Source organism: Lemur catta, chromosome 7, assembly GCF_020740605.2.
Source record: "Lemur catta isolate mLemCat1 chromosome 7, mLemCat1.pri, whole genome shotgun sequence".
NCBI classification, from domain to species: Eukaryota; Metazoa; Chordata; class Mammalia; order Primates; family Lemuridae; genus Lemur; species Lemur catta.
The window spans coordinates 30,514,104-30,529,524 of NC_059134.1; the positions used below are offsets into that span (position 1 = coordinate 30,514,104).

The 15,421-nt window shown below is 35.6% G+C and overlaps 1 protein-coding gene across 3 annotated transcripts in view; it reads left to right on the plus strand.

Moving 5' to 3' along the window:
• LOC123641738 (protein NPAT) overlaps positions 1-11,906 on the plus strand; it is a 46,150-nt gene extending 34,244 nt beyond the window's left edge. For all 3 annotated transcript variants that reach the window (XM_045556662.1, XM_045556664.1, XM_045556665.1), the window contains 6 exons: positions 248-1,897; positions 3,385-3,500; positions 3,576-3,684; positions 8,450-8,510; positions 8,623-9,763; positions 11,215-11,906. In XM_045556662.1, the coding sequence (XP_045412618.1) occupies positions 248-1,897; positions 3,385-3,500; positions 3,576-3,684; positions 8,450-8,510; positions 8,623-9,763; positions 11,215-11,292 (3,155 nt within the window). In that variant the 3' untranslated portion in view covers positions 11,293-11,906. The remainder of the gene's footprint in view (positions 1-247; positions 1,898-3,384; positions 3,501-3,575; positions 3,685-8,449; positions 8,511-8,622; positions 9,764-11,214) is intronic.
• Positions 11,907-15,421: the final 3,515 nt, after the last annotated feature.

The following is a 15,421-nucleotide window of genomic DNA, read 5'->3' on the forward strand; positions in this document are numbered from 1 at the left end:
CATTTGTTTTCAAAGCAGCTTAGGAACCAATTTGATACTTGTTTAAAAAGGCATCGGTAATCAGAAAGTGCCTGTAAATTTTTTGATACTCAGAAAATGGGTATAATATAGTGCATCAGACTTCCACTTATTGGTATGCCAAAGATTAGTTAGTTCCTTGGCAAAATAGATTTTATGGTAAAGATGACTACCTCAGAAGCTGAACTATATACTCACCATGTCTTTCCACCATCCTGATATTTTGCAGATGGTCAATCTGGTCAGCCCCCATTTTGTACATCTTACCAGAATGATGATACATTAAATGCTTTGAAGAATGGCAGCAACCATGATGTGATTAGACAGGAAGCCCAGGAAAATTTTTCCCAAATAAGCTCTAGCATCCAGAAAAAGGCCTTTAAAACAGCCATACCTACTGAACAGAAGTGTAACCTTGACATTACCTTTGAGTCTGTGCCTAATTTGAATGACTTTAACCAAAGAGGAAATTCTGATCCTGAATGTAATCCGCATTGTGCTGAATTATACAGCAATCAGATGTCCACTGAAACTGAAATAGCTATAGAGATTGAAAAAAATTCGTTGTCTCCAAATGTGCCGAATGCATCTCAGTTACAGCTTGATCAGGCTAATATACCAATAAGTTCATTTGTTTCACTTGGTGGTGAAACTAACAATGAAAAATTAATTCTCTCTGGGAAAGGTTCTCAACTTTTATCCCAAAATACTTCACTGACTGGAAAGCCATCTAAAAAAAGTCAGTTTTGTGAAAGTTCTAATGATACAGTGAGACTTAAAACTAATTTTTGTGGTTCCAAGTCACCAGATCCTAGTGAAATTCATAAGAGTAAAATTGAAATTGATAATGTGTTACCAGTTATGTCACAACTATCAAATTGCCAAGATAATTCTGCACTTCACAGTAAAATATTGCCTGTGTCTGTTGAAAGTTCAAGTTTAAATGTATCTGGACAAGTAGAAATTCATCTTAGAGAGTCGATGTCTTCAATTAAACAACCATCTAAGGATTCAACATCTGTTGAGTTAAATCATACAGAAAACGAAACTCAGCCATCCAAGTCTGAGAATTCACAAGAGCCTTCATCATCTGTAAAAGAAGATACTATTTTTCTCTCTTTAGGTAGAAATGATAACTGCGGGGAAGTTGCATTGATGCCTCTGGAAGGTAATCCTATAGAAAATAGTCACTCTCTTCCTTCAGAATCCATGTGTCCTTCAGGGGGAGATTCTCACCCTGAGTCCCAAAGTACTGATGATAAACCTTCTAGTGACAACTCAACAGAGATAGATGCATCAAATATCGTCTCTCTCAAAATTATCATTAGTGATGACCCATTTGTTTCCTCAGATGCTGAACTTAACAGTGCCGTTTCTAGTATCAATGGAGAAAACTTGCCAACTATAATTTTGTCCTCTCCTACTAAATCACCTGCCAAAAACACAGAATTAATTAAATGCCCGTCTTCAGAAGAACCTGCAGGTACTATTGTATCTGCTGAAGTAGGAGATTCAGCCTCAATGGAACAGAACCTTTTAGCACTCAAACCTGAAGACTCTACAACAAACAACACTCAGAATGAAGATGGCATTGCTTTTTCAGCCAATGTTACACCATGTGTTTCCAAGGATGGAGGATATATACAGTTGATGCCAGCCACAAGCACAACTTTTGGCAATTCAAATAATATTCTGATAGCCACCTGTGTGACTGATACAGCAGCCTTAGGAACAACTGTAAGTCAGTCTAATGTGGTAGTGTTGCCTGGAAATTCTGCACCTATAACTGCTCAATCTTCGCCACCTCAGTTACAAACACCACCAAGGTCAAACAGTGTATTTGCTGTCAACCAAGCTGTGTCACCAAACTTTTCACAAGGTAACTTTAATAACATATTGAAGTTCATTTCTCTGGACTAGGATCCAGTGTCTCTTGTGTATGAAGTTATTGATTAGGAGGTAATAAATCATGGATAGGTGGCGTGAGAAAAGACTGAAATTTGTGATTATGCCTCCTCTGTATGCTAGCTAATTAATTCAGTGAAACTTTTTTTTAAATCTAGTAAGCCATAGACTTAAATGGTTTAATTTCTTTTGCTTTCCACAGTTCTCAATATATGTGCTAATAAGCCAAGAGAAACAGAAAAGATAGACTAATTATTCACATAGCTTTATACCTACTAAGACCCAATGTTGTGGGGGATTATTTTTTAAATAGCTATTATAGTCTTAAAGGAAGTTATTATCTATTTTGAGAGACTTTCTAGAACAACTGGAATTCCTCCCTCTGTAAAATCCTTTCTACTTTCTCACTGCCTTCCAACTTCTAGAATTAATCCCCATCTTTAGAATCCTTTATTCACAGGGACTCTTATAGCATTCATTTCATGCTGTTCTGTATGTACTTAGTGATTGATATGCCTGTAATATTGGTCATTTTTGATTATATGTTCCTCAGAGATAGAGCTTATGGCACATTACCCTACATTTCTTTATGTATTTGTTCTCAAGCTTCCCTCCTTTCCCTTTTTGTTACATTATAGATATACAATAAAATTTGATTACATATCAACAAGTAAGTATTAAACCTGATGGATCTGTTTTACATGCTGTTAAAAATGAAATAAAGGAGAGGTAAGAATTAGTAGAGAATATGGTGCTTGAGCTAACGCTTAGGGAAACAAGGTAGGATTTGGAGTTAAGGGAGGGAATTCTTTATAGCCAGGAGAAGTAGCACCAGCATGGGTAGATATTGGAGAGAGTACAGAAGATTGCATGAAAGTGAGGAGATCAACCTGACTGTAATTAGAGTAGTAGGAAACAGTTCATTTATATGGCAGAACTAAATTATGATAGCTGTAGACTATGTTGTTGACTGCAGACTATATTATTGACTTCTAAGGACCATATAGGCGTTATAATTTTCCCCCATAGTTTTATCTGGTTGTATAACATAATAGATTGGGGTTATGAATATAGTCTTGGGCTATAAACATTCAGTTGGCATTCTAATTTTCTGATACAAGGTTCAGGCTTGAAATGTTGACCACTCGTTTTCTAATTAATTTCATTGTTCTTTCTAGAGGAGTCAAGACATATTTATAATATGATCTCCTGGCTGTATCATCTTACAGCTTGCTCAGGATGGTGTACCATGACTGAATAACATAAGACTGCCTTAATATTTGGATCGACTTTTTATTGATTAGCCTTGCTGTTGTTCTTAAATCAGTTTTTTAAAAAGGAGAGTGGATTGTAAGGAAGAAGAGTTGTTCTTAGAATTTATTTCAAAGTACTAATTACTTTGGTGTTTTGTGCCAAAATATTTGAGAGAAAAACTTATTTTAATGAGAATTGTTTTTTTAGGATCTGCCATAATAATTGCTTCTCCGGTCCAGCCTGTGCTTCAAGGAATGGTAGGAATGATCCCAGTATCTGTAGTTGGACAGAATGGAAATACCTTTTCTGCTCCTCCTCGGCAGGTAAGATTTATGAACTAAAAATGGTGCAATGAAGATTTTCAAACATAGTATAATTAATGGTTTTTTCTCTTTCAGGTCCTTCACATGCCTTTGGCAGCACCTGTGTGCAATAGAAGTAATCCTCAATTCCCCGTCTCTCCAAAATCTCAGAAGGCTCAGGGACTAAGAAACAAGCCTTGTATAGGTACCATTTTTAAGTTCATTAAATTTTTTTTCTTTCTACAATTACTTCTCAATATATGTGCTAATAAGCTATGAGAAACAGAAAAGAGTCTAAATCATCACATAGCTTTATACCTACTAAAACCCAACGTTGTGGGAGATTATTTTTTGAATATCTATTATAGTCATAATCTTAAAGGAAGTTATCAACTATTTTGAGACACTTTATAGAACAACTTGAATTCTTCCCTTCATAAAATCCTTTCTACTTTCTCACTGCCTTCCAACTTCTAGACTTGATCCCCATCTTTAAAATCCCTTGTTCATAGGGGCTCTTGTAGCATTTATTGCATGCTGTTTTATATGTACTTAGTGATTGATATGCCTGTCATATTGGTCATTTTTGATTATATGTTCCTCAGAGATAGAGCTTATGGCACATTGTAGGCTTGAGTCACCTTTTGATTTATTGGTACCCTGTTAGACTTTGTCACATTATAGCTACTCTGCTATTTTTATGTTCTTTCTCTTATCTAGTTCATTCCTTTTAATGACCCATTTGGAATCTGTTACTTGCATTAACCTATTTTCTTATCCTCTATGATAAATTCTTTGGGGTATATACCCAGGAGTAGAATTTGAGTCATACAGAAGAAAGTTTACACTTACACCATTATTTTACCTGCTTCCCTCACACCACCACCAATGCTTGATACCATGTGATCTTTTAACTTTTGCCACTATGATGGAAGTAAAGTGGTAGTGTCTCATATCGTTCTTTTGTATTATTCTGATTACTAATAAACTTTAGAATCCTCTCTTACTACTGTAAATAATTGATGTTTCCCGTTCTGTCACTTGCTTTTTCATATCGTTTTCCTGCTTCTCTGTTAGAGTTCCTGTCTATTGAGGTGTTACTCCTTTATTAGTAACATACCACAAATGTCTTCTCAGTCTCACACTTGTTTTTATCCCTTACATTGTTATTATAATGTCAGAAAAAAATAGGTAAAATTCAGCATCCATTTAGGATGAAAGCTCTTAAAGGCTATCTATAGTAAACATCATGACTTCTCTTTAAAGTTGGGAATAAGACAAGGATACTCATTCCCTCCCTCTACATAGCAAGCCAGCATTTCCCACACTAATAAATTGTTTCTTAAATAATCCGTGTTTCCCCACTGACATCTGGGATTATACTTCATCATATGCAAGGTTGCATACATATGTGGTCCCACACAATACAATAAGGAAATTTGAAAGTGTGAAGGTGTGAAGCTTTGAAGAGAGAGAATAGAACTATTATGGCAAATGACATGATTTTTTACACAGAAAGCTCTGGGAAGTTAATAGAGAAATTACTTGAACTAATAAGAATTCAACAAGGTTACCAGGTATGAATAACTTACCAAAATTGAGTTTTGTGCCTGCAATAAGAAACTATTAAATATGATAGAAAATAAGATATCATTTATAATAGCCACAAAAATGATAAAGTACAAAGGAAGTAACCTAACAAAAAATGTTAGAAATGAAGATTTGAAATCTCTCATTAAAGGATCCATAGGAAGACCTAAATAAGTAGAGAAGAACCATGTTCATATATTTGAAGATTTAACATATATTTGAAGGTTTCATTTTTTCCCAGTTGAATCAAAAATTTAATATACTTCCAGTTAAAAATCCCAGTGGAATATTTTGGGGAGTGGGAAAAACTGTTTATAAAATCTATAATAAAGAATAAAAGTCCATGGTTAGCTAAGACAGAAGAGCAGAGGACAACCTCACCCTACCAGATAGTAAAATATTGCAAAGACATAATATTTAAAACAAAAAGACAGGCCGGGCGCGGTGGCTCACGCCTATAATCCTAGCACTCAGGCGGAGGCAGGAGGATCGCTTGAGGTCAGGAGTTCGAGACCAGCCTCAGCAAGAGCGAGACCCTGTCTCTACTAAAAATAGAAAGAAATGATATGGACAGCTAAAAATATGTATATATAGAAAAATTAGCTGGGCATGGTGTTGCATGCCTGTAGTCCCAGCTACTCGGGAGACTGAGGCAGAAGGATCGCTTGAGCCCAGGAGATTGAGGTTGCTGTGAGCTAGGCTGACACCACGGCACTCTAGCCTGGGCAACAGAGCAAGGCTCTGTCTCAAAGACAAACAAACAAAAAAACAGCTAAAAGAAAAAAAAAAAGACAAATAGAACAAAATAGAGTTTAGGAAGAGACCTTGTACAGGGTAATGGTAATATCAGAAGTCAGAGGGAACGAGATGGATTGTTTAACATGAGATTTATTGACCATTAAATACATTATGTATAGGGAAAAAATTAGATCCCTTCTTCATACAAAGGTAAACTCCAAAATGATTAAAGACCTAAAAGTGAAAAGTAAAACAATTAAATTATAAAAGAACATGCATGAATATTTTTATGACATTGGGATAAAGGGTTTCATTAAAAGGTGAGAAAGCTTAATTTATAAATGGAAAAATTTGATGGGGCTAACTACTCTAAAATTAAACATTTCTGTTCAACAAGACACCATATGTAAAATGACACCAGTTTTTTATTCAAGACCTTGATGACTGTGGCACCTAATTCTCAGACTTCTCTCCCTGAAGTTTGCTATCATCATGAATGACAAAATGCCCATGTTGTTAACCTTCCCAATCCTTTAAAACCACCCTCGGAGTTCTTTGATCCCTTTCGTTCCTAAGACTTTTACTTCAGCCAACCTCTCCCATACCCACACCTTGAATTCTTCACCTTCTTATTAGACTTACAAGATTTGAGAAGGCCAGTAACTTCTCTCAAAATACCCTCATTTTCATGTACCCATTGAATTCATCTTCAACCAGTAATAGCTTCTGTTACTGGAGTCTTTACCTTTTAAACGAACTTTTCTCCTTTCTGGATTCACTTCCTTCCCTAAATAGTCTGGAGCTCACACAGTCTACTATATTGGCCACTTACGGGCCAGTATTCTTAATAACCTGCATATCCACATTCTTCTACATATGCACCAGCTATTCTACAATCCTTGATCTGTCCCACCAACCATCTCTGCTTTTACACCTGGGCTGCTTAGCATTGCTTTAGAAGTGATGCCAATTTCTTGCCCACCTGCCACTTGGCAATCATTTTAAATGTTTGCCTGTCTGCTTTCTCTTCCATTCCCCCTTCAAACTCTTTCAGACTTGCACAACTTTTCTCAAATCTATCTAATCCCTCCCTCCTCACTCTTAGCCAATGATTTTATTTTACAGCTTATGAGTATTAAACTTCATTTTCTGATCATCACTCCCATTCAGTATGTACCCATTCTACTTCCAAAATTATCCCTTTTTTTTTTGGCTTCTTCCCTCTGGCTGTAAACTTACTTAGGTTTGTCCCACCTGCCAAATTTTTATCCCCAACCCCTCTCAATCTCCCATTTCTTCATTGACATTATTGTCTTTTCTCATGTTTCTATTATAATTACAATACTAAAACTGTCTAAGTTCACCAGTGGCCTCTTAATATTGCCATATGTATTGGAATTTTTCCATTCTTACCTTTTTTTCCCTATAACTGTTGATACTGTGATACTATTGTTGACTTCTGGAACCATCATTAAACTATTATACTCCTCCCTTGCTTTTTTTTTTTTTTTTTTTTTTTTTGAGACAGAGTCTCACTCTGTCACTCCAGCTAGGGTACAGTGGCGTCATCGTAGCTCACTGCAACCCCAAACCCTTGGGCTCAAGCAATCCTCTTGCCTCTGCCTCTCGAGTGACTGGGACTACAGGCACGTGCCACCACACCCAGCTAATTTTTCTATTTTTAGTAGAGACTAAGTCTCGCTCTTGCTCAGGCTGGTCTTAAACTCGTAAGCTCAAGCAATCCTCCCATTTCGGCCTTCCAGAATGCTAGGATTACAGGCGTGAGCCACTATGCCTGGCCTCATTGCTAATTTTAAATAACTCAAGACCTTTAAACTCTACATATTTAAGCCTCACCTTTCCTCCTCAAAGATCTCTTCTGCCTACTTTTTTCGTCCTTGGTTAATGTCACACTGATTCCTCCTTTACCTTTTGTATCCATATGAATGCCCATTGTCTCTAAGACGCTCATCATCTCTTACCTAGAATATTTATAGCCATCTATCTAGAATTCCTGCTTCTAATGTTCTCCTCTCTGTTCCATCTTCCACATTATTGCCAGATTGGTTTTTCTAAAACATAAATCTATTCATGCATCTTCCCTGTTTTTAACTCTTAAAGATTGCCTCAAACCTTTTACGTAATACACAGGGTCCTTCATGATCTCTGCTTTCCTTTCTTGTTGCTCTTCCACATAAATGCTGAAGCCCATGGAGATTAAAATATGGTTATCAAAACTCCAGAGCATGTGCTCTGAGTGACAGACTTGTAAACATGACAGTTACATGGACAGAATTTTATATAGGCATAATCTGTTCTTTAAGTAATTGTCTGGACCTAAGCAGTACGTTAAGTGCAACATTGAACACTTTAATTCATAAACCCAAATACTGGATTCATAATATTTGCTTGAAGTTGAAGCAAGTCATTTGCTCCATATCTAGATTTCTTCTGTAGCAATGTGTGAGTGGCCATCTTGTATATATTACAAAGCTGCTTGTTGAAAGCCTGTAAGTAAAAGTGTTTTGTTTGTACATTAGTTATTGAAATTTTGTTTTCATGGTGTGTGATATTGTCATCTGTTCCATCCTCTTTCAGAGGAATATATTCTTTCTCTCAGTAATGTTCATTTATAATTCCAGGAAAACAGGTAAATAATTCGGTGGATTCCTCAAGTCACTCAGTTGGATGTCCTGCACAAAGGTAAGCATAAAGTAGTTTCTATCATAGATCATTTGGATGCTCAGATTTAAAACAGAGGATTTCTTTATGCTGCTAGAAATAATTTATTTTTATTTTTATTTATTTATTGTAGAATTGAAGTTTCTGACAAGAATATGGTCATAGATCCTGGAAAACAATTGGAAGAAATCTCTATTCCCTTCTCAGTAGAGAATACAGTGCCAGCTAGCAAACCATTTGAAAGCCACAGACGTGTGCTCTGTTTTGATAGCACTGCTGCTCCTGTGGCAAGTACACAGGGGCCAAACCATAAGATGGTGTCTCAAAACAAAGAAAGGAATGCAATTTCCTTTCCTAATCTTGACTCACCCACTGTGTCCTCCACCTTAAAACCCCCTTCTAATAATGCTATCAAAAAAGAGAGAGAGAAACCTCCTATGCCTAAGATTTTATCTAAATCAGAAACTGCAATTAGCCGACATACCACTGTAAGAGAAACTCAGTCAGAAAAGAAAGTTTCACCAACAGAAATTGTGCTTGAATCTTTCCACAAAGCAACAGCTAATAAGGAGAATGAATTATGCAGTGATGTGGAAAGGCAGAAAAATCCAGAAACTGCGAAACTGTCAATTGGGCAGCAAAATGGCGGTTTACGGAATGAGAAAACTATAGCTTCACTGCAAGAAGTAACCAGAAAACAAGGCACATCCTCAAACAGTAAAAATGTCATTTCAATAGGTACAGCTGTGAAGGATCTAAAACAAGAACAAACTAAATCTGCCAGTTCTTCGATTACCACAGAGATGTCACAGGATGTTCATTGGCACAGCCCAGTAAATCGGCTTGCTGATAGCAGTGATTTACCTGTACCCCGGACACCTGGCTTAGGGACAGGGGAAAAACATAAAGAGGAACCTACAGATGGTATCAAAGCCCCCTCTAGTAGACGTTTTGGTGAAGACAGTAGCACACCCAAAGTAATGGTCCCTCCTGTCACCCCTGACTTGCCTGCCTGCAGCCCTGCCAGTGAAACAGGCAGTGAAAACAGTGTAAACATGGCTGCCCACACCTTAATGATTCTCTCCAGAGCAGCCATCTCTAGGACTACTTCAGCAACTCCTCTGAAAGATAACACACAACAATTTAGAGCATCTTCAAGGAGCACCACAAAAAAGCGGAAAATTGAGGAATTAGATGAGCGTGAGCGAACCTCTCGTACTTCTAATAAAAACCTTGCAAATTCATCAATACCTATGAAAAAGAAGAAAATTAAGGCAAGTTTGAAAGTTTTAATTTCAAAGCCACACCTTTTTCTTCCTTCAATACTCAGAGAATTAAGCACTTTTTGCCACAACTAATGGACTGAATATTATGGTCAAGATAGCTTTGAGTTTTGATTGACAGAATACTTTTTTTTTTTTTTTAATTTTTAGAGACAGAGTCTCACTGTTGCCCAGGATAGAGTGCAGTGACGTTATCATTGCTCACTGCAACCTCAAATTCCTGGGCTTAAGCAATCTTCCTGCCTCAGCCTCTCAAGGAGCTAATTTTTTTTGTATTTTTTTGTAGAGACAATAGTCTCGCTATGTTGCCCAGACTGGTCTCGAACTCCTGGCGTAAAGTGATCCTCCTGGTTCAGCCTCCCAAAGTGCTAGGACTACAGGTGTGCGCCACCACACCTAGCCCTGACAAAATACATTCTATAGCAGTGTTTCTCAGTCTGATACTGAGAAGTTGTCTAAGTGAAACATAGTATTTTTAAAACAATTGCTAAGGCATTTATTCATAAACATCTTCCTTGGGAAAAGTGGGTTTTTGTTTTTGTCTTGCTAGAACCCAAATTTTTTTGTGAGAATGACATAGTCATGAAAGATTGAGAAACCACTGTTGTATGGAATTACCAGGTTAAAAATTACCTTGTTCTTCTTAGATCTTGGATTTTTTTCCCCACATCTTATCTCTAACATAGGCCCTGAAAGATATTAACATGTTGGAGCAGCAGAAAAATTAAATTTACGTATTTTTTTTTAACCATGGTTGTCTATGGGAAGGCAAGGCAGGGATAGCATTAATGAATGAAAGAACTCATTTATTTTAAGTTTGTTTAGCTATTTAGTAAGTGCATTGAATAGAAAGTAAGTGTTTAAAATGTCATAGAGGAAGCGTGGTAACAGGGAAAGAATCTTGGCTTTGCTGCCCTTCAGGTTTGGATTTGAATCCTGCATCTACTGGTTTTTGGCCCTGTGACCATGGTTAAGTCTGTAGCCTCTCTGGATCTCAGCCTCATCACTTGACATGTTACCATACATTTTAGATTGTGAGGACTGAATGTAGTATATATAAAATACCTGGTGTATATTAAGTGTTTGGAACTTGATAAGTGCCTTTTAATATCTCAAAGCTTTCTAAGTAGTAATGGCCATCTTATGGAAAGCATTTCTATCTGGTGTCATTCAACATTCATACACTCTGAATTTGTGTAGTGTCTTTTGTCCTAAACTAACATTGAAGTAGGTTGAAGTATATTTATTTAACTTTGGGTTAATAAAACTTGCCTCTATTTCTCTGTAGAACTAAAATTCTAATAGATAAAAAAAATTTTGGCAATTTTATGAGTATGTAGAAGAACCTAATATACTATTCTAGGTGAACTTATTAAAAAAGCGTTTTGGCCTTGTTTGAGTTTATTTTTCTTTTTTTTTCTTTTTTTTTTTTTTTTTTACAGAAAAAGAAGCTGCCAAGTTCATTTCCAGCTGGAATGGATGTGGACAAATTTTTGTTATCGTTGCATTATGATGAGTAAACATTCTAAACATATAAGAACAGTAGCTATTTAAAACTTGTATCCCTTAAACTATGAGTGTAGGGAATGGGATATTGACAGAATCTGAAAGCATGTCCTGCACTTTCATTGTACTGAAATTTCACTTTATATCTAAATCATGCTGTTTCTAAAGCAGCCTCCTACGTTGTAAATAGACTTACTTGGTATATTTTATTTTGGAAAAAACATTTGCAGAAATGTAAGTAAAGCCAATCTGCAAAACTGTATAGCTTTGACAATTGCATATTGTAAATATTGTATAAATCTTGTTGAAATAGAGGTTAAATCAACCTAATGTTCTTACACTGTGTTTTATTTTTACTTCTTATGATCCCTAATTCTGAAGCTTATTCATCTGGAATAGTTTCTTACTTCTTTTGAAGGAAAATGATGCTTATCCTTATAAATCACCCTCAGTAATTGTTCAACAAGACATTTAAATACATAGCTACTAAGTACTACAAAATGATAACCACCTCAACTGGTAGTGAAGTTTCTAATCAGAAATCAACAGTTTGATGGGTTTCTTTTAGACTGAATATTTTACCAGCCCTTCTTACATTGGTAATAAAGATAATATTCCTAGAATTTTACACTTTACTATTTCTTCTGCTCATTCATTCTCTTTGTTTTAAAGAGAGAATTTTGTAAACCATTTATTGAGTGTTCTGATCTTTCATTTATAACTTTTAAGATTTTTTTACAGAACTTTAAGTGGTTAGACTATTGAGCCATAAAAAGTTTGGTTTGTAGTAGTTGAGATTTCATATCGTGTATATACTTTTCCCCTAAATACTGGGGATTTAAAGAATTGCACTAATTCATAGAACCCTTTACATAGTAGTGAACAATGCACATTTAATTTAAATCTTCTGTTCTATGTTAAAGTTTGTGTGGAGGATTATCTTCTGGTGTCCTTTTAGAAAGTCATGTCCATCATAAGATGTAAAAAGAGAAATCATAGTTTTATATTTTAATTTAGTTTCTCCTGAAATGGGGTGTGTTAAATAACTATATCTATACTTAGATATAGTGCTTTGTCTGTGTGTCCCTTAGAGTGTTATAAAAAGTTACTCTCAAAAGGTACTTACAGAGAGTGAGAGAGGTGCCTTCTCTGCATTTAGGTTCATACACATCAGTTAAATTGAAGAATTGGTGTAAACTTTTAAATGAGAACAGAAATTATAATTAGTACCTGACCAATTGTGCCTAGATATTAAAGTATGTTCTCTTAAGTGCTTTCTGTTTAGTTAAATATCAGTATATTAGGGTTTTTTTCTATGATGTATATTTTGTTAAAGAGTCACTTTCCTCAATCATTTTTTTGTACTAGGCCTTTAAAAAAATAAATCCATCCTACTACAACACAACATTTCTCAATGTAGAAATCAAGTCTTAATTGCTTAACATTACTGCAGAAATATGTGATGTAAGAAATTTTTATGATGTGGCAATGGTCTATTCCTAAGGAACTAGATATCATACAGTTAATGTTTATTTAACTCACCTTGATACTGTACTACAGTTAGGTTTGAATAAATATTTTCATTAACCTCAAAAGTTTGAATTACTTTATATTGGCAATCTTGTTTAGAAACTTTGATTAAATTCCTTTCCAAGTCAATTTTTGTGTACTCTTTTTTGGGAGTTCATATAATGCTGAAAATTACAGATTTTCTTCTCATTCAATTCATATTTATATGTGCTCAATACTGAGAATTCATATGCAAATAAGTTCGCTTTCTTCAAGATTCTTTGTAAACTAAGCAAGAGCTTCTCAAGTCCAAAGACAACTGTTACTTAGAGCTTTTGTTTATGTTCAAGAGCAAATCCATAATCCCCATCTCACCTTAAGTCTTAAAAAAAAAAAAAAAAAAAAAGTTTTTCAGAAAAAAATTAGTCTTACCTAATTTAAAAGAGAACCCAAACAAAATTTAGGAAAAAATAGGGTATTTGACTCAAAATTTTTGTTTGGATTCCCTTTTAAATGAGATAGATGACTACTTTTTCTGACAAAAACACCTCTTAAATTTAACAATTGTATACTGTTTCTACTTTATTCTTTGTGTTTCCTTTTTTTTCCAGGGTCCTTTTTGCATGTTTAACTTCTCTAGATGAATAAAAAGTTATATGATTTTTTTTTCCTTTCTTTTTTTTTTTTTTTTTTTAGAGATGGTCTCGTTCTATCACCCAGGCTGGAGTGCCGTGGAGTCATCATAGCTCTCAGCATCCTCAAACTCCTGGGCTCAAGTGATCCTCCTGCCTCAGCCTTCCAAGTAGCTGGGACTACAGGCACATGCCACATAATTTCTAAGAATAAGTGTCATCAAGCTCTTTTTTGCTTAAAATTGTTTTTATTATTATTAGGATAGGTTAAAATTTTTATAAATGTAGCATAGGTGCTTAAATATATTGTTTACAAATGTATACAATTTGATAGTTAATCAATCTTATACTGTTTGAATCCTGTCTTACTTTACATTTAACACTTTTTTCCCTAAATGTTTAATTTCCCATTATAATTACTTGGCTATAGTTTTTGCTTTGCTTTGTATTGTTGGTCAGTGCATGGTTGGTAACTGTCATAATTTCATTTTGAATAATCTCTAGTTATATAAAATAGTTTTCCCTATTTTAATACTTTCTGCCTTGACTTCTAATAATTGTGGTATGTGCCAGCCTTCTCTTTTTTATAATTGGATTTTTCAGCTTTTATTTTCTATAGTAATGTAAGATGTAGAACTCATCCTACTGGTGTTTATTTTTATTTAGCAGGTATGTTACCCATATTTCACCCCTGCCTTTCCTTTTTCTCCAGCTCATCCTTAATTAGTCATTTAAAAAACTAAAAACTTTCACATACCTGAATTCTTAATTCTTCTTGCCATAGGCTGACCCAAACCTTTGTTTTTTTTATTTCTTTTTCTACTGAGACAGGGTCTTGCTGTTGCCCAGGCTGCTCTGAAACTCCTGGACTCTAGCAATCCTCCCACCTCAGCCCCCTAAGTAGCTGGGATCATAGGCACAGGCCATCATACCCCGCTAAATCTTTGTCATTTGTGGAGGAAACATGAGAGTGCTCTATTTTCTAAGCTTTTATGTGCTTGAGACACTTTCTAACATCTTATCACTTTGTTCTATTGAAAATATGTAGATCTTGGTCACTTGTTTTCTGGGGTTTAATGTAATAGAAATAAGGACTAAGGCTACCTGTTTTTCAACCAATAAGGCTACCTATTTTTCTTTTTCGTTTTTTTTTGAGACAGAGTCTCGCTTTGTTGCCCAGGCTAGAGTGAGTGCCGTGGCATCAGCCTAGCTCACAGCAACCTCAAACTCCTGGGCTTAAGCGATCCTACTGCTTCAGCCTCCCAAGTAGCTGGGACTACAGGCATATGCCACCATGCCCAGCTAATTTTTTCTATATATATTTTTGGTTGGCCATATAATTTCTATTTTTAGTAGAGACGGGGGTCTCGCTCTTGCTCAGGCTGGTCTCGAACTCCTGACCTTGAGCGATCCACCCGCTTCGGCTTCCCAGAGTGCTAGGATTACAGGCGTGAGCCACCGCGCCCGGCCAAGCTACCTATTTTTCATCTACCTTTATGGTTCAGGGATTTTTTTCCCTTATTTTCTCCAGAATGTTTTGGTATGATTCTCTGCTAATTCACTTTGCTAATGAAATATGTTCTTTAAAATCTTCCCATTTAGGACTTAAAAATCTGAGTTTTTCTATTATCTTTATATTTTCTATTATATTGGATTGTTTCAGAATACTATTTTTTTTTTTTAAGGAACACCATTTACTTGGTAGCTCTATCTCTTTTCTCTCTTCCACTCCATTTTTTCACAGAATTGGCAGAATGCTTTTCAGGTGTTTTCCAGATCACTGACCTTTGGATACAGTATTTATTCTGCTTATCTTCAGTGAAGTACTCTATTTTGGATTTCCTTTTTTCCTGTATTTTACCCAGCTCCTGATTCAGTTATAAGTTCTTGTAAGTTGCAGTGGATATTTATTGTGATTATGGAAAGGTGATTAAAGTAAAGCATAGTATTAATAAGTTAAGAACTTGGGCTCTGGGCTAGGCGCAGTTGCTCACGCCGGTAA